Source organism: Pristis pectinata, chromosome 6, assembly GCF_009764475.1.
Source record: "Pristis pectinata isolate sPriPec2 chromosome 6, sPriPec2.1.pri, whole genome shotgun sequence".
Classification (NCBI taxonomy): domain Eukaryota; kingdom Metazoa; phylum Chordata; class Chondrichthyes; order Rhinopristiformes; family Pristidae; genus Pristis; species Pristis pectinata.
The window spans coordinates 103156003-103175788 of NC_067410.1; the positions used below are offsets into that span (position 1 = coordinate 103156003).

The following is a 19786-nucleotide window of genomic DNA, read 5'->3' on the forward strand; positions in this document are numbered from 1 at the left end:
CCTGGAGTGTCCTCCCTGGGGAATGCCTGGTGGTCGGACAATGAACTGCCCTCAATGGTTGCATCTACTTTGCCATCGCAGCGTAAAATGGGCCTGAGTCAATGTGAGCAACCAGAACTCATGGGGCAGCGCAGGGACCCAGGTTCAATCCTGACCTCGGGCGCTATCTGTCTGGAGATTGCATGTTCTCACTAAGACCTCTAGATGCTTCAGTTTTCCCCCACATTCCAAAGACACGTGGGTGGGGAGGTTTACTGGCCACTCTAAATTGCCTGTGGTGGGCATGGTAGAACCTGGGGGGGCGGGGGGGGGGAAGAGATGATGGGAATGTGGGGAGGACAGACTAGCTGGGGAATGGAGACACAAGAGAGACTGCACTGGAGCAACGCACAAAATGGTGGAGGAACTCAATTGGTCAGGCAGCATCTATGGAGGGAAATGGACAGTCCACGTTTCGGATCGAGACCCTTCATCAGGACTGGAAAGGAAGAGGGCAGAGGCCAGAACAAAAGGCTGGGGGGGAGGGGAAGGAGCACGAGCTGGTGGGTGATAGGTGGAAAGGTAGGTAGGTGGGGTGGGGGCAAGAACGTAGGAATGACGTGAGAAGCTGGCAGGTGACAGGTGGAAGAGGCAAAGGGGTGAGGAAGATGGAGTCTGACAGGAGAGGACAGGGGACCATGGGAGAAAGGGAAGGAAGTGGGGAAGCAGGACTGAAGCTGGGGAATGGGATGGCTTGGTGAGTCAGCTTTGACTCCCAATGGGCCAAAATACCTTCCTACATACACACACCTGTAAATACAAACACACCTGAACCCACATCACCTATTTCTCTATAAATATTAAAAATAGGGTTTAACCATCAATGATACACTTTGCATATTTAGGACGTGCTATAAGCAAAGCTTATCCATTGTTAACGTTGCTTATAAGATGCATTAAAAGTAACAAAACTACTTGGCAGGTCATAATGAGCATAATTCTTTAAAAAAAATTGCCTAGAATATTAGAAGTAAAAGGCATGAAGACTTTCTTGCCCACATCTGAAGAACTGATCACAATCATACCTTTGAGTCACATTTACTTTGTGCCTTTCCATGTCCTCGTGATGTAGTTTGAAATGTTGCTTAAATGTGCACCAGGCTGTTTGTGCACAGGAAGCTCCCATGAACAGCTACATTCATCACTCAGTCAATGTGAAATGGGTGGAGGGTTGAATACTGGCCAGGAGTGGGCCAAAGGGCCTGTTTCTATGCTGTATGACTTGATCACTCTTCTCATCCACTGACTCAACGTTTAAGTTTCTATTCAGTTCATCACTTGTGAAACAGTTACTGATGCTCGAGAAATGATTCATCTGAAGATGGACGTTGCCTTCTTGAGACAGTGCCTCCTGTCGATACAGGTGTAGATGTTGTTGTGGTTTAATTCCCAGAACCAGGCCAAACACATGCACAGCAATCCCATTCATAAAATGCCTGGGTGATGGAGAGTCTGCACTCCAGCTGATCTGCCTGTGTGTTGGAAGAATTTGAATAGTAAATAATGCTGAATCACAGAAAGAAGATGCAGGGGATGTAGATACGATGGTGTGAAGGACAAGAAACTGACTGCAGGAAGACATGGTGCCACATTTTGTTCAAAAGAATGGAAGGTGCTTCGAATGAAAGACGAAATGATGAAGAATTCACTTCACATGACATTAAAAAAAGGACCAAGTGAAGAACAAGAAGTGTAGAATATAAAAACTTAGACATAATGTCAAATCTATTTCTTTTTGAAAACTCAGTAAAATTACAAATAGATTTTAGATATCTCTATTAGTCACATGTACATCAAAACACACAGTGAAATGCATCTTTTGCGTAGAGTGTTCTGGGGGCAGCCCGCAAGTGTCGCCACGCTTCCGGCGCCAACGTAGCATGCCCACAACCTCCGAAACCCGTACGTCTTTGGAAAGTGGGAGGAAACCCATGCAGACATGGGGAGAACGTACAAACTCCTTACAGACAGCGGCCAGAGTTGAACCCGGGTCGCTGGCACTGTAATAGCGTTATGCTAACTGCTACACTACCTTGCCTACAGTACTGTGCACTCTTTTCAGTTTCACAATATCATGACAGATTAAGAGCCATGGATCAGTTTGCGCAGCCTGATCGAGAAATACTTGCAGGAAAGTATGGGGAAAGAGTTGCTAGGGTGAATAACTAGCGTGCCTTTACAGGAAATCAGCACAATGGGCTGAATGGCCTCCCATAATAACTTGCACTTATATTGAGCATTCAACCTAATTGTGTATCCCAAGCTGCTTCAAGAGAGTGCCTACAAACTCAACCAGAGAGGAAGATAACAGAACAGCCACCAGAGGTAGGATTTAAATGTGCCCGAGAAGGAGAGGCCAGGAAACTCAAGGGTAACGTTTGGGAGGATACCACTGAAGGCATGATAGCCAGAGATGGGGGAGCACTGGGATGTAAGAGAGGCAACAGAGAGATTCTAGCTTTTGGAGTCGAGTGTGGCATGAGAAATGTAATTATTTTTTTCAGTAGGACAGAGTATATTAATGTGTCTTTTAATAGAGATGTTTAAGATTAGGGTAGACATGGCCTGAGTGGATAGATCGCAGCTGTCTCCTGTGTTTGAGAGCTCTAGAAGGTGGAGAATTGGATGGAAAGGTAAGATAAGATACTTATTTATTAGTCACATGTACATTGAAACACACACTGAAATGCATCTTTTGTGTATGGAGTGTTCTGGGGGCAGCCCACAAATGTCGCCACGCTTCTGGCGCCAACATAGCGCGCCCACGACTTCCTAACCTGTACGTCTTTGGAATGTGGGAGGAAACCGGAGCACCCGGAGGAAACCCACGCAGACACACGGGGAGAACGTACAAACTCCTTACAGACAGCGGCGGGAAAGGACAGGAGGGGCATTCTTTTCTGGGAGAAGGCTGTGATGTTTTCAGGAAGCAAATGGCTGAGAGATAATGTCAGCAAAATGGGAATCGAGGTCACGTGGGATCAAGTGCATCACGTGTGAAAAACAAACATCAATGAGGACTGTGAGTTGAATAATTGGCTGCCATTTAGTATTTCTATATAATTTCTCTATAATCATGTTATCTTTATGCCAATATAAAGAACATGTTCCACATTTTCCTTTATATTCTGCATGCAGTGCATTGGTACTGGTATTGGTTTATTATTGTCACTTGTACCGAGGTGCAGTAAAAAACCTGTCTTGCATACCGATCGTCCAGGTCAATTCATTACACAGTGCAGTTACATTGAGTTAGTACAGAGTGCTGGAGGTAGTACAGGTAAAAACAGTAACAGTACAGAGTAAAGCGTCACAGCTACAGAGAAAGTGCAGTGCAATAACATGCAAGGTCACAACAAGGTAGATCATGAGGTCAGAGTCCATCTCATTGTATAAGGGAATCATTCAATAGTCTCAACACAGTAGGGTAGAAGCTGTCCTTAAGCCTGGTGGTACATGCCCTCAGGTTCCTGTATCTTCAAGTATGGTACTTAAAGAGTTAAATAATGAATGAACTGTCACAAGGTTGTAGGCTGAATACTTTGTTCCTTTTACTTCATCTTATCAGCTTTGGATAAACACAGGGCAATTTGAATCACACATCAATCACTCTCTGCCTGTAGAGCAGTTCCTCAGTGGTAACACTCACACCTTGTGAGCATTGTCACAGCCACATTACAGTAATGATTAGATCAGAGTGGTCACCTCGAGAAGTTTCAGCTGAGTAACTCCACCAAGCTGAGTCAGGAGGCATCACTGCTGGACCAGCATTTATTGCCCATTCCTAGGCGTTCTCGAGAAAATGATGGCGAGCAGCTGTCAGATGAAGGAGTGCAAGTGGGTATAATATAACTGAGTGATATAATGACCAAGCTATTCCAGGGAGCACCAAGAGAGTAAAACCAGCCAAATTGCTACTGGTCAGGAGTCACAAGTAGACCAGACCTCAATTTATTCCCCTGAAGAAGCATAAGTGAACCAGATGGATTTTTACAGCAATCTGGAAGCTTCCTGGGCATCATTACTAGTTTTCTTTAAAAATTCCAGATTAACGAAACTTAAGTTCTTCAAGTGCTACAGTGGAAATTGAACTCTCATCTGCTTGGTGGCATATCCCCATTGGCCCTCACCAATTTTTATTGACGCACCCTAGAAAACATCCTATCCGGATGCATCACAGCTTGGTATGGCATCTGCTCTGCCCAAGGTTGCAAGAAACTGCAGAGAGTTATGGACACAGCTCAGCTCATCATGAAAACCAGCCTCCCCTCCATGGACTCTGTCTACACTTCTCACTGCCTCGGAAAAGGAGCCAACATAATCAAAGACCCCACCCACCCTGGACATTCTCTCTTCTCATCCCTGCCATTAGGCAAAAGATACAAAAGCCTGAAAGCATGTACCACCAAGCTCAAGGACTGCTATCCCACTGTTATAAGACTATTGAATGGACCTCTTGTACGATAAGATGGACCATTGACCTCACAATCCACCTCATCACAGCTTTGCACCTTATTGTCTGCCTGCACTGCATTTTCTCTGTAACTGTAACACTGTATTCTGCATTCTGTTATTGCTTTTCCCCTGTACTACCTCAATGTACTGATGTTGTTACACCATCTGTATGGATGGCGTGCAAGACAAAGTTTTTCACCATACCTCGGTACATTTGACAATGATAAAAAAAGTTAATTAAACCAACCAAACTTAGATTGCATGAGTGTTACAGTGGAACTTGAACTCACATCTTCTGCATTATTGGAGACACAAGAGATTCTACAGATGCTGGAATCTGGAGCAATAGACACAAAATGCTGGAGGAACTCAGCAGGTCAGGCAGCATCTATGGTGGGAAATGAACAGTCAACATTTGTGGCTTCTGGCTTTTCCCCTCTTTCTTTCCAGTCCTGATGAAGGGTCTCAGCCTGAAATGTCGACTGTTTATTTTCCTCCATAGATGCTGCCTGACCTGCTGAGTTCCTCCAGCACTTTATGTGTGTTGCTCTGCTAAATTGTTTGTCCTGGCTTCTGGGTTACCGGGTATTTAACCACATGCATCACCACTATAGTGGAGAGATTACAGAGAATGATGCCAGGACCAGAGAATCATAGTTATGCAATTGACTTGACTGGGGTCATTAGCTTTGCAACAGAAGAGAATGGGCTGAGATTTAGCCATGGTTTAACAAAGGACCTATTTCCCTTAGCAGAAGGGTAAATAACTGAGGATATAGGTTTAAAGGAACTGGAGTGTTGAGAAGAAAATACTTCACCATATAAACAAGCATGATGTGGGTCTGGAACTCACTGCCTGAAGGGTGGTCATGGCGCGGACCCTCACCCCACTTATGAAGCAGCTGGGTGAGCACATAAGAGCCATAAAATAAAAGACCACAGTTCAAGAGCAGGCAATTAACCTGAGTTTTTTGTGAGCACATGAAAGAGATGATTCTTCTGTGGCATATATTTCTATAATTCAATGAATTATCTGTTAAAACAACTGCACAGTGAAAACCCAAGTTTATAAATGGAAACCAAACAGTACTTCTTTTATTTTGGAGAACGGTTTGTTTTCCAGTGGATAGAGATCTAAGATAGAGATTTGTGTATAGAGTTTGACTTCACTTAACAATTCTTTAACCTTAGATCTTTTGTTGGTGAGATAATGTGATCTGTGATTAAAACAAAATCATTCCCTCAGTTTATGGAATGCATCTCAGCCACAATATTCCAATGTTTTATTTTATAAATGCTATTGGTGCATTACAGGTAAACATTCACCACACATTGTAATCAGCTGAGAGTTGCTGCCTTGCACTCCATCCAGTGTAGAATCTCCAGAAAGCCTTTACAGATGGAGCTGTGGGACTAGTTTCTGGAGCCTTGTGTATCTTTGTCAGTTATGCTGATGTGCAGTTGAAAATCTGTGGTTTCGTGATGCAAGTTGTGAGGACAGAGATGCAAAACTTAATAGCCTTGAATTCTTCAACATTTGAAACATACTCACATCCAACATTCTCAATCTGCACTGATGGCTCAAAGGGTAAATCCACCATTTGTCACAGGACTGAGTTGAACAAACCAACAAAACCCAAGTTGAGTTGACTTCAGCAGCAGCACCACACACAGCCTTGGCAGCTTAAGGCAGTGGAAAAGGTAGAAAAGGTCGCCAACATTCCCACTTCGGGATGATCCATCGCCACAAGGAATCTCTGCATTAATGCCCCTCAGAGGCTGTTCCCAACAGGAAGGGATGACTGTTCCTCATGGAGCTGTCTTCCCCCTTCCCGCCCCCATCCCATTCTCAGGAAAGGACAGAACTCAGAAAATAACATTTGTATTAACATAATGACAGAACACTTGGAAAAGAATGGAATGATTGAGCACTCAATCCAGTGTAGAATCCAGTGTAGAAATGGCCTTATGAACAGAAGATAATGTTTGACTAATCTGCTACAATTCTTTTAATAGAGAAGGAGTAGATAAGTGGATGTGGTGCACTTGCAGATGTCCGGAAGGCTTTCAGTAAGGTCCCATGCAAGACATTGGTTAACAAGGTTAGAGCACAAGGAATTGGGAGTAACATATTGACTTGGACTGAGATTTGTTTAGTGGACAGAAAGCAAACAGTGGAAATGGATGGATCGTTCTCAGGTTGTCGGGCTGTGACTTATTGAGTACTTCAGAGATCAGTGCTTGGGCCCCAACTTTTCACGATCCATTTCAACGATTTGGCTGAGGGGACCAAATGTCATATTTCTAAGTTTGCCGACAATACTAAACCAAGTGCACATATGGAGGGTATAAGGCGACTTCAGAGGAATATGGATAAACTGAGTGAATGTGCAAAAACATAGCAGGTGGAACATAGTGTGGAAAGATGCAAGACCATCTACTTTGGTGCAGGTAAAAGGAAGGCAGACAGTTTGTTAAATGCAGAGTGATTGGGTAGCATTGATGTTTGAAGAGGCCCAAGTGTGCTTGTACACAAGTCACTGAAGGCTGACTTAAAGGCAATTGTGAGGGAAATGATATGTAGCCTTTATTACAAGAGGATTTGAATACAATCTTATTGCAGTTGTACAGGATCCTGGTGAGACCACACCTGGAGTATTGTGTAAAGTCTCCTTATGGGAGATGCTTGATCGAGTGCAGCAAGGATTCAATGGGCTAGTTCCCGCAGATCTCAATGAAACTTAGAAAATTCATAAGGATGACAGGGTGGATAAACAGAGGATGTATTCCCTGAGTGAGGAGTTTTAGGACCAGGGATCACACTTTCAGCATAAGATGTATGTTAAGTCTGAGATGAGGAGAAATTTCTTCACTAGGTGGACAATGAACCTAGAATCCTCTACCTTGCTCTAAGAACTAAAGTGGGCTTTTTTCTGTTCTAATTATGTTCTTTCTTGAAAAAATTGCGGTTTATTTATGCTTAATTTATGTTTTTCTTGTGAATACTGTGCCATGTGCCTGTGATGCTGCTGCAAGTAAGTTTTTCATTGCACCTGTGCACACGTGTACTTGTGCATGTGATAATAAATTCTTCTTTGACTTCATTCAAAATGGGTACCCAGAGAGTTCTGGACATTAAAGGGATTAAAGGATGCGGGAATAGTGCTAGAAAATGGCATTGAGGTAGATCAACCATGAGCTTGATGAGTGGCGGGGCAGTATTGAAGGGCCGATAGCCCACTCCTGCTCCTATTTCTATGTTCTTACCATCTTATTGTCCTAGAGTGAGGTAACAGAAGGACTGAGAAACAATTTGTGTAACACAATCATGGGATTCAACAATCTTAAATTACCAATACTGAGGTTTTGAATAAATCTTATTTATTTACCAATCTTCCAAGAAGCTATTTTACAGTAAACTACCATTAATTAGGCTGTTAACAATTCAGTTACATCTGAATACCTCAGGTTAACATTGCCTGCTGTGTTGCATGCATATCCACTGGGTTAGGACCCCAACTTCACACTGCAATAGTGAGTCTATCTGTAAATCTCTGATACAAAACAACCCATTGACCAGTAGAGAAACAAAGATTGCAAATTCCAGGCTTCTGCAATTAGCTGTACGTGGGTCAGCTCTAGATATTACTTTCTGATTTAGGTCTTAGTGATGGTGGAGACTGTAGTTCTCATTATCATCCTCATTATAAAACCATTTTCTAATAGGAAGTGGGGGAGAATCAAGAATATCATCGCTGCTTGTGACTGGAAAAGATGAGAACTCTCAGCTCAGTCCCATCAACTCTTCAGCATCCATGGACCTTGTCCACAGACTTTTCAAACCAAAGCTGCTATTACCCAAGCACCAGTTCTTAAGAAACCTCTCCTGAAAAAAGAAACTCCTCTCTGTCTGCCTCAGCTTTTGATTGGCGTGGAAGGCCCATTACTGGAGCTAATCTTCTCAAGTATTCTTGCAATTAAAACCCTGTTCTAGGCTGTCAGACTTGAAGGAGCAATTCTAGTTAGAAAGATTCACAGAGAACCTGCTGTTGTTCTCACAAAAATGTGCTTCCCCAACTTACACTGGAATTCACTCTCTGATATACGTTCAATGAAACAAAGGAAGTGCTTTATCAGTATTACTCTCTATCTACCTGGAGCTTATCTTCATGTTACTCAGAACCAAGGACATGAAGTAGCATGTAAAAACAATTCAATGAGAGAAACTTGAGACTTGTTAGGCAAACAATACAGAGCAAGTTCCACCTTCCTCCATCATAATAACGTAATGGAAAGGAGTATTTCAGCTATGAGGAGAGATTGGGTCGGCTGGGTTTGTTTCCTTTGGAGCGGTGAAGGCTGAGGCGGCACTTGTTTGAGGTTTACAAAGTGACAAAAGACGTAATTAGAATAGTTAGTGAGAAACTTTTCCCCATAGCAGAGATGTCTATTACCAGAGGGCACAAGTTGAAGGTAAGTGGTAAAAGGTTTGGAAGGGATTTGAGGAAGAATTTTTCACCCAGAGGGTGGTTGCAATCTGAAGCACAATGTTAGTGGCTGTGGTGGACCAGGTACAGTCCCATTTAATAGATACAGTATTTAGACAAAGACTTGCAATGCCATAGCATAGCAAACCAGGGGCTGGGTGCTGGGAAATGGAATCAGTATAATCAGTGTAGATAGGTAGTTGATGGCTGGCAGAGACACAACGGGCTGAAGGGCCTGTTTCCATGTTGTATGACTCTTTGATTTGGAGAACATAAGAAATAAGAGTTGGCCATTTGGCCCGTCATGCCTGCTCAGTAAGACAATGGCTGATCTTTTACCTCAGTGCCACTTACTTTACCAACCCTCAATCCTTGATTTCTCTTAATTTCTCAATAAAATCTATTGACCTGTCATATTCACTAGTATCCAAATGCACACCCATCAGCCCGTGGGTCAGATCCAGCCCATAATACTCCTGGATTATCCTCACCGGTAAGAACAGGCCATAACTTCCACCACATTCCCTTGGCGATAATCTGGCCGCGCCCAAAGAGACTCCTGTCGTGCCCACTGACAGGCCAGCTGACGCTGTGCCCTCTTGTTATCAGGTCCTGTGCAGCAAGCTGGGAAATCCCCTCCTCCAGCGAGAGCTTCCAAGCCCCATCTGCAGAGAAAGAGATATTAGCTGCCCTCTTGCTCTTACGGTCACGACCTGTGTTCCTCATGGTGGACCACAAGCACAATTTCGACTCTAAGCATTACAAAATAACACTGCAGGAGAAGCAACAAGGAGACTAAAAACTGGGGAGCACTGTGGCAAGGCAAGAACACAAGCTGGAGGTCTTCCAATGGGAAGACCTCTAGCGGAAAGGGCATTACAAGGCCGCATTCATGCCCCTATTTGAGAAGCAGCGTCCACTTCTGAAGCCCACCTAGCAGGAGAGGAACACCGGGTGCGTGGGAACACCTGCAGGTTCCCCTCCCTCTCATCCTGACTTGGAAATATGTAACAGTGCCACCATCTTCCTTGGACCCAAATCCTGGTTCTCCCTGCCCAATAGCACAGCGGGACATGTTAACCACGCAGATTCCACCTTCTCAGTAGGGGTGGGTAGTAAATGGCAGCCTTGGCAGCACTGCCCACAGCCTGAAAATGGGAAGGAGAGGAACAAGGGGACGGTGACAGACCCATTCAGCAGGAAGCGCAATCAGAACCGGCGGGCTCCCCAGAAAGCATAGATCTGTGCCTTTAGTTTCAAAACTCATTCACTGTGCTCTCTTAATGTGTCACGATTAGAACATAGAACACGACAGCACAGTACAGGCCCTTTGGCCCACAATGTTGTGCCGTCATTTTATCCTGCTCTGAGATCTATCTAGTCCTTCCCTCCCACATAGCCCTCCATTTCTCTATCATTCACGTAGCTATCTAAGAGTCTCTTAAATGTCACCAATGTATCTGCCCCAACAGAAGCCAGCATCACTGGGAATGGAAACAGAGTCACTGTTTCAGGTCAATGTTTCATTAGAGCTGGGGAAACACAACAGCCAAGTTTCACACAATTTAGCATGGTGATAACGAGCCCAACACTGCTTTATCATTGAATTAAAAGTTGTCCTGGAGAGAATCTTTCTGCTCTCTGACTGGTATGTAGGCTCCAATGCACAGAGGCTGCAGAGGGTTATAGACTCAGCCAGCTCTATCATGGGCACAACCCTCCCCACCATCGAGGACATCTTCAAGAGGCGATGCCTCAAGAAGGCAATGCCTCAAGAAGGCGGCACCCATCACTAAGGACCCTCACGATCCAGGACACGCCCTCTTCTCGTTACTACCATCGGGGAAGAGGTACAGGAGCCAGAAGACCCACACTCAACAATTCAGGAACGATTCTTCCCCTCTGCCATCAGATTTCTGAATGGTCCATGAACACTACCTTGTTATTCCTTTTCTTTATGCACTAGAGTGTCACAGTCTAGCATGTGTTCATATCCCCGGAGTGGGACTTGAAGCCTCAACTTTCAACTCCAAAGGCAATAGCACGAAGGATGACCCAGAAAGGAACATCCCCCCCACCCACCACACACAAGGTCAACAACCGTCTGACTGTTAATTGCAGTAAAAGTACTTTTGTGGTATCTCATTTGGATCCTTTACAACAGAAGGAGTTGAAGCCAGCATCACTGGGAATGGAAACAGAGTCACTGTTTCAGGTCGATGTTTCATTAGAGCTGGGGAAAGACAAACAGTTTTAAAAATGCAGAAATAGTTGGTGGGGGTTGGGGGGGTGAGATTAATTGACAAAAGGGATGATGTTGCCTGGTGAAAGGAGATAATGGAACAAGAAGCAACCCACAACTTTTGGGCCACAAACCCCTCAAGGAGGGCAAAAGCCAAGGATACAGGTAGCCCATAAGTCTCAAATAAAACTGAGGCAATATAGTTGGAATTTTTACAAATAAAATTCTATACCAGCATGCCACTGCTCTGATTGTAGGGGGGGTGGGGAGTTTACTGTCCCAAGAATCCCCAATCAGTCCCAAACCCTTAAAAGGAGGGGCCCAGGGGCCCATAGCGACCTGGGTTCAATTCACAAGATCACAAGACACGGGAGCAGAAGTAGGCCATTCGGCCCATCAAGTCCGTTCCAAGGAAAAGGGAAAAAAGAAAAAGAAATGAGAAATGGGGGGGGGGGGGGCAGACGCAAAAAAAAACACACTATTCTAACCCCAATTTCCGGCCTTATCCCCATATCCCTTGATACCCCGCCTATTTAGATATCTAGCTACCTCTTCCTTAGATGCCTCCAATGATCTGGCCTCCACTGTTATACCCGGCAAGGAATTCCACAAATTCACCACCCTCTGGCTAAAGAATTTTCTCCTCATCTCTGTTTTAAACCTGTACCCTCTAATTCTAAGATTGTGCCCTCTGGTCCTGGACTCACCCACCAAGGGAAACAGTCAAGCCACATCTACTCTGTCCAGTCCTTTCAACATTTTAAATGTTTCTATGAGGTCCCCTCTCATTCTTCTGTACTCCATTGAGTACAGTCCAAGAGCCGACAAATGCTCATCATACGTAAGCCCTTTCATTCAAGGAATCATCCTCGTAAATCTCCTCTGAACCCTCTCCAACATCAGCACATCTTTCCTAAGATATGGGGCCCAAAACTGTGCACAGTATTCAAAATGAGGCCTCAGTAGTGCCCCGTAGAGCCTCATCAACACTTCCTTACTTTTATACACTATACCTCTCGAAATGAATGCCAACATAGCATTCACTTTCCTTAGCACCGATCCGACCTGGTGGTTAACCTTTGGGTATCCTGCACAAGTACCCCCAAGTCCCTTTGTACTTCTGTACTTTGAATTTTCTCTCCTTCTAGATAATAATCTGCCCATTTATTTCTGTTTCCAAAGTGTACAACTGCACATTTCTCAACATTGAATCTCATCTGCCATTTCCTTGCCCATTCTCCTAAACTATCTAGGTGTCTCTGCAACCTTCCTGTCTCCTCAATACTCCCTACTCCTCCACCTATCTTGGTGTCATCCGCAAACTTAGCCACAAAACCACTTACTCCAAATCGTTAATGTACAAGGTAAAAAGAAGCGGCCCCAACACCGACCCCTGTGGAACACCACTAGTAACCAGTAGCCAACCAGAACGAGATCCTTTTATTTCCACCCTTTGCTTCTTGCCAACCAGCCAATGCTCCACCCATTCTGTTATCCTACCTGTAATTCCATGACCTCTCATCTTATTAATCAGTCTCTTATGCGGCACCTTGTCGATGGCCTTTTGAAAGTCTAAATACACAACATCTACCGCCTCTCCCTTATCCACCCTACCTGTGATTTCTTCAAAAAACTCCAATAGGTTGGTCAGGCAGGATCTTCCCTTCACAAAACCATGTTGGCTAGGACCTATCTTGCCTTGCACCTCTAGGTACTCCATAATCCCATCCTTGAGGATCGATTCCAATAACTTTCCCACCACTGACGTCAGACTAATAGGTCTGTAATTTCCTTTGTGCTGCCTCCCACCTTTCTTATACAGCGGAACTACATTTGCGACCCTCCAGTCCTCCGGAACCATGCCAGAGTCTATCGATTCCTGGAAAATTATTACCAATGCCTCCACTATCTCTAAAGCCACCTCCTTCAGAACCCGGGGATGCACCTCATCCGGTCCGGGAGACTTATCAGTCTTTAGCCCATTTAGTTTTCCTAGTACCTTCTCTCTAGTAATCTTAACTGAACTCAGTTCCATTCCATGAGACCCCTGACTAACCGGTATATTGCTGATGTCTTCCACAGTGAAGACTGATGCAAAATATTCATTTAGTTCTTCTGCCATCTCTTTATCATCCATTATAATCTCTCCCGCACCGTTATCAATTGGTCCTATATCAACCCGTGTCTGTCTTTTACTCCTTATATATTTAAAAAAACTCTTAGTATCCTTTCAAATTTTATCTGCCAACTTCCTTTCATAATTCATCTTTTCTTTCCTAACAACCTTCTTAGTTTCTTTCTGCAGGTTTTTAAAAGTTTCCCAGTCTTCTGTTTTCCCACTAATTTTTGCTTCCTTGTATGCCCTCCCTTTTGCTTTTATTTTAGCCTTCACTTTTCCTGTTATCCACACTTGTGCCTCTTTTCCACTCAAAACCTTCTTTTTTCTTGGAATATATCTATCCTGCATTTTCCTTATTTCTTGTAGAAATTCTGGCCGCTGTCTGTAATGAGTTTGTACGGTCTCCCCGTGTCTGCGTGGATTTCCTCCGGGTGTTTCGGTTTCCTCCCACATTCCGAAGACGTACGGGTTAGAAAGTTGTAGGCATGCTATGTTGGCACCGCAAATGTGGCGACACTTGTGGGCTGCCCCCAGAACACTCTACGCAAAAAGATGCATTTCACTGTGTGTTTCGATGTACATGTGACTAATAAGGAAATCTTATCTTATCTTAAAGAAATACAAATTAATCTGGAGATGGATTATTCATATTCAACCCCAATAAGTGTGAAGTGATACACTATGGGAGATCGAATTTGAAGGCAGAATACAGGGTTAATGGCAGGACTCTTAGCAGTGTGGAGGAACAGAGGGATCTTGGGGTCCACGTCCACAGATCCCTCAAGGTTGCCACGCAGGTCGATAGGGTTGTTAAGAAGGCGTATGGAGTGTTGGCCTTCATTAGTCGGGGTATTGAGTTCAAAGCCGCGAGGTGATGTTGCAGCTCTATACAACTCTGGTCAGACCACACTTGGAGTATTGTGTTCAGTTCTGGTCACCTCATTATTGAAAGGATGTGGAAGCTTTAGAGAGAGTGAAGAGGAGATATATCAGGATGTTGCCTGGATTGGAGAGCATGTCTTATGAGGATAGGTTGAGTGAGCTAGGGCTTTTCTCTTTGGAGAGAAGGAGGATGAGAGGTGACTTGATAGAGGTGTACAAGATGATAAGAGGCATAGATCTAGTGGACGGTCAGAGACATTTTCCCAGGGAGACAATGGCTAACACGAGGGGACATAATTTTAAGGTGATTGGAGGAAGGTATAAGGGGGATGTCACGGGTAAGTCTTTTTTTTACACAGAGAGTGGTGGGTGCGTGGAACGCACTGCCGGCAGAGGTTGTGGGGGCAGATACATTAGGGACATTTAAGAGACTCTTAGATAGACACATGAATGATAGAAAAATAGAGGGCTATGTGGGAGGGAAAGGTTAGATAGATCTTAGAGCGGGATAAAATGTCGGCACAACATTGTGGGTCGAAGGGCCTGTACTGCGCTGTGGTGGTGTAAATGGGAGAAGCAGAATCCTTATCTGAAATTAACAAAGGAAAACACTGTGGGTGTTGGAATTCAGAAAGTAAGGTGCTGGGAATGGTGATCGTTTGAATTTGTTGAGCAAGTGTCTGATCTGACCTGCTCCTTGTGGTCACACCCCTCCCAGCCCCCAACCCTCCTGTGACAGCCTGCAAGAGGGAGTGGGCGTGAGCACTGAATGGGCTTTTGGGGGGGGTAAAGTGGGGGGTAAAGAGGGGATGAGAAGTGGGGGGAAAGAGGTGGTGGGGCAGGGGGGGTGGGGTAGGAGAAAGAGGGTCTCTGCTTTCAACGACCCCGATGGGATTTTGGCAGCTTGTGTCTTACAAACTATTTCCAAATCAAAGACATTTAAAATGACAGCAATCAGTTTAAATTTTTAAAATTACAAATTATAAATTAATAAAATTACTTAAAATCAAACTTTAATTGTAAAAATTAAAAACATTTGTTTAAAATAAATTATAAACAAAGTACCTTCTCGATCTCTGTTGGCAACCCCATGCATTACGCTGAGGGGCCGGGTATGAATTGCACCTGCCCCCTGCCCCCCACCAGATCTCTCCCTGAACCAAGTGCCTAGTCCAGTAATGAAGCAGGAGACTCAATCCACCGCACCTGAACCCCAGAGTGTTTCTGACGTCTTGCTGCATCCACAGAGACAGCAGTCAGGATTGCACAGACCTGTGCAGTACACATTGCTGACAGTTCCCTCTGGAGCCACTAGCAAGGCATCATCAGCAAGATCCAGTCCGGTAACTGAAGACTTTGGCAATTGGAAAATGTTGGAAATACTCAGCGAGCCAGCAACCTCTGTGTGTGTGTGTGTGTGTGTGTGTGTGTGTGTGTGTGTGTGTGTGTGTGTGTGTGTGTGTGTGTGTGTGTGTGTGTGTGTGTGTGTGTGTGTGTGTGTGTGTGTGTGTGTGTGTGGCGGGAAGAGAGAGAGAGCGCGAGAGCGAGAGAGAGAAACAATGTTAACATTTCAGGTCAATAATCCATCATCAGAACTGGAACAGTGAGGAAAAGTAAGTATTTAATTTGCAGAAGGAGGGAGTGGTGTAGACCAACTTTGATTTTCTCTCTTCTCTGCAACTTAAAGCACAACTGTTTCCTCACTTTCCTCGTCCTGATGAAGGGTCTTTGACCTGAAAAATTAACCTCGTTTCTCTCTCCATAGACACTGCCCGACCACCTGAGTGTTTTGGCCTTTTCCATTTTTTGATCGGTCCCAGTGTTCAGTGCCGTAAGGTGCCTGGTTGGGAGGTGAGGTGATGGTCCTTGAGATCACATTAGGAGTACAGGGAGCATCATAGTTAAGTCACCGGACAAGCAGCCGGAGTGTGGGATCATCGAGCCAGAGTCACGAGTTTTCATTTCATCACAGCAACTGGGAGGGGTTTCAGTTCAACTAACAAAACATATTTGGAATTTAAAATAATAGTGGTAAATGCGGGCTCACTCTTAAGTTTTAAGAATAAATTGGATAGATATACGGAGGGGAGAGGTCTGGAGGGCTATGGACTGGGTGCAGGTCAATGGGACTAGTGGAATAAAGTTTCGGCACAGACTAGAAGGGCCGAATGGCCTGTTTTCTGTGCTGTAGTCTTCTATGGTTCTATCTCCTTTCAGTAACTGTAAACACAAAACTACTGATTTGTTGTAAAACCCTTTTTGGTTCACTAACCTCCTTCAGAGGAGAAGATCTGCTGTCTTTACCCAGTCTGACATGTATGTAACTCCAGACCCACTTGTCAGGCAGTGTCAACCGGGGAGAACCACGGTGTTTCAGATTAAAGTGAGCACCGAAAGCACTCCCATAGTTTTGGGGCCTTGGATGATTGTGGAAGGACCTCATTACATTGAGGTCTTAAATTACCCACTCGCACTGAATGTCAAAAGCTCCTCAACAATCAATAAAGGTAAGAGATACCTGGCTTCTCATATTCCACACGAAATCTAGGAGCATCAAGAGCTTCTTGTGGATTCATCCCAAATTCCATCATGTTGAGCAACACCTTGAAGACAGAGGAGGTTTGAGTAAAATAAGTCAGATCAATGCTTCCTACACTTGTATTCCAAACAGAAGCAGCGTTCGAGCCAGTCCTTTGAGGACTCCCGGTCCACAATTTGCCACTGAGTTTAAAAGTAATAGAATACAAAACTTGCCAAGAGCTGCAGTCTGCTTGAAGACTTGGCTGAAAGTTTGAAGTCTCTATACTCCTTCAAATTCTGATCTCTTGTTCCTCACCAACTTAAATCACTTCACCAGTGGCAGCCGTGCTTCAGATTCCGAAGCTCTGGAATTTCCTCCTTAATACTTTTTGCCTCTCTTTCCATCTGTCTTCCTTAAAATCTACCCTTGCAAGTTTCAGCTTGTCAACCTAATCTTCCAGCGTTTCAACCCTCATCCCACCTGCACACTCTGGACTAATGAGTGAGCAAGATGCCAAACCATCAGACTTCCAAATAATTGGACACTGGATTATCGAAGCCCTTGCTTAAATGAGGCAAATATATTCCAAATGTCCCGGAGGAGCATTATTTAACAAAAAACCTGAGCTACTTTAGGGGATTTAAGAACAAATGAACAAAAGCTGGTCATTAAGGTGCTTCTTAAAAGTGGGGACAAGAGGGAGAGGGAATTACAGAGCCTGGCGGCTGAAGACGTGGTAGTCAGTGGCAACACAATTGAAGTGAGGGAGGTGTGGACAGAAGAACCAGGCACCGATCTGCAATCAAACCTGGAACCCCCTGCGTCCAAGCCTGTCATGCACTCTCTAGGGCAACAACCACCTGTGCTGTGCCTCTGAATGTTTCACACAGCACTGTTTGCCCAACCTCCCTTCTTGAAGATGGTCACGATGTTCGCTGTTATCAAGAAACATTTTCAGAGTAGCTCATGGAAACCAACTGTGGCTCGGAGGAAAATCCTGAATGTTTGCACGGACGGCAGGCCTGACTGGAGCATCGAGTCATTCTGGTATATATAATTATGAGGGTAGACAGTAAACATCTTCTTCCCACGGTGGGGGTGTCTAAGACAAGAAGGCTTAGGTTTAAGGAGAGGTAGGTACATCTCCTACCTCCTAGAGAGGTAGGAGGTTTAAAGGGTATCTGAGGGAGAACTTTTCCACACAGAGCTTGACTGGAGTCTGGAATGCGCTGCCTGGTGGTGGAGGCAGGGACTCTCACGACAGTTATGAAATATCTAGATGAGTATTTGAATCACCAAGGCATAGAAGGCTATAGACTTAATGCAGGTAAATGGGATAAGTGTGGGTAGGTACAGCAGGCAGCATGGACACAGTGGGCATTATGTGCTGTACAACTCTGTGACTCTATGAATACTCAGCACACTTTATCAAGGATGTCAAGGGCCTGGGGAAAGCACGTAGAGGAGAGTTACTGAAACGATACCAGAAATGGGACACTTCAGTTATGTTGTCAAGTTATTCAGCCCAAAAACGGACCCTTCAGCCGACGCCAACCGTAACACACGTTTATACCAATCCCACACACGTTTATACCAATCCCACACTAATCCCATTTTATTCTCCCCACATTCCCATCAACTCCCCCAGATCCTACCACTCACCTACACACACTGGCCAATTAACCTACTGACTCGTACATCTTTGGGATGTGGGAGGAAACCGGAGCACCCGGGGGAAACCCATGTGGTCACGGAAAACATGCAAACTTCACACAGACAGCATCTGAGGTCAGGATTGAACCTGGGTCTTTGGAGCTGGGAGGCAACAGCGATACAGGCTGTCAAACTGGAGAAAGCTGCGGCTGTTCTCCTTGTATTAGAAAGACTTAAAAGGAGATATTTAATGCCCTTCAAATTCACAAAGGGTTAGAACATAGAACAGTGCAGCAAAATACAGGCCCTTTAGCCCACAATGTTGTGCCGACCTTTAAACCTTGCCTAAGACTATCTAACCCCTTATCCCTCTATTTTAAATTCCTCCATGTGCTTATCTAATAATCTCTTGAATTTAACCAATGTACCTGCCTCCACCACCACCCCAGGCAGTGCATTCCATGCCCCAACCACTCTCTGGGTAAAAAACCTTCCTCTGATATCTCCCTTGAACTTCCCACCCATTACTTTAAAGCCATGCCCTCTTGTACTGAGCACTGGTGCCCTGGGAAAGAGGCGCTGGCTGTCCACTCTATAGGAAAGAGTAAAGAATGAGAAACTGTTTCCGGTGGCAGATATATTGGTAATGAGAGGGTACCCGTTAAAGACAAATAGCAAAGGAGAATTGAGAGGAACTTTCAATAATAAATGCAGTGATTGGGAAATGAACACACATGCAAAAGTGATTTCAATATGGGAATTGAATAAATACTGTAAGGTCTGCAGGGAAAAATGAGTGAAATAGAACTAAATATAGATTTTGTATTAACTGGCCAAGCACAGTGGACCAATAGCCTCATTCTCTGAAGAGTGATTGCACAAATCTAGTTCCATATCTGTTAAAGAAGGTAAGCTTTTTTAAAAAAAAGTTTTTAAAAAATGAGTCTGAACTCCTGATAAATTAGGTTTGAGAAAATAAATAATTTTAAACTGTTGCACTAGTTTTGCTCTGTGTTATTTTTCAGTTTATATGCAACTGTTAAAAGGCCAATCAACCCAGGAAATTTGGTAGGTGTGTTCGGAGAAATAATGGCCACACTCTCTGTAGCAGCACAGCCCTACCACAATCTCACTGGCACCTCCTGCTGACAGCTGAGATAACTGCAGCTCTGAAACCACTGCGCTGCCTTTTGATTTGACCAAAGGGTGTTGTGAACTAGTTTTAGAATAGAATTGTCACAGGGCTGAGCAGGCTCAATACAGGAAAATGAATTTGGCTGAGAAGATAGTTCTTAAAATTGAAAAAAATGACACTTAGCAGTGCAATCAGCAGGAACATTTTCAGAGAGAGGGAAGGGGAGAGGGAGAAGGAGGAACTCAACTCCCCC

At 44.4% G+C, this 19786-nt stretch overlaps 1 protein-coding gene across 4 annotated transcripts in view; it reads right to left on the reverse strand.

Annotated features, from left to right (window-relative positions):
- Positions 1–1072: 1072 nt before the first annotated feature.
- The window catches only part of LOC127571447 (glutathione hydrolase-like YwrD proenzyme), a 48162-nt gene continuing 29448 nt past the window's right edge, over positions 1073–19786 (reverse strand). For 2 of the 4 annotated variants that reach the window (XM_052017813.1, XM_052017811.1), the window contains 2 exons: positions 16743–16827; positions 7908–9646 (listed from right to left, as the gene is read on the reverse strand). In XM_052017813.1, coding sequence (XP_051873773.1) covers positions 9402–9646; positions 16743–16827 — 330 coding nt within the window. In that variant the 3' untranslated portion in view covers positions 7908–9401. Of the gene's footprint in view, positions 1512–7907; positions 9647–16742; positions 16828–19786 lie in introns of those variants that run through there. The other 2 variants (XM_052017812.1, XM_052017814.1) reach the window with 2 other exon arrangements.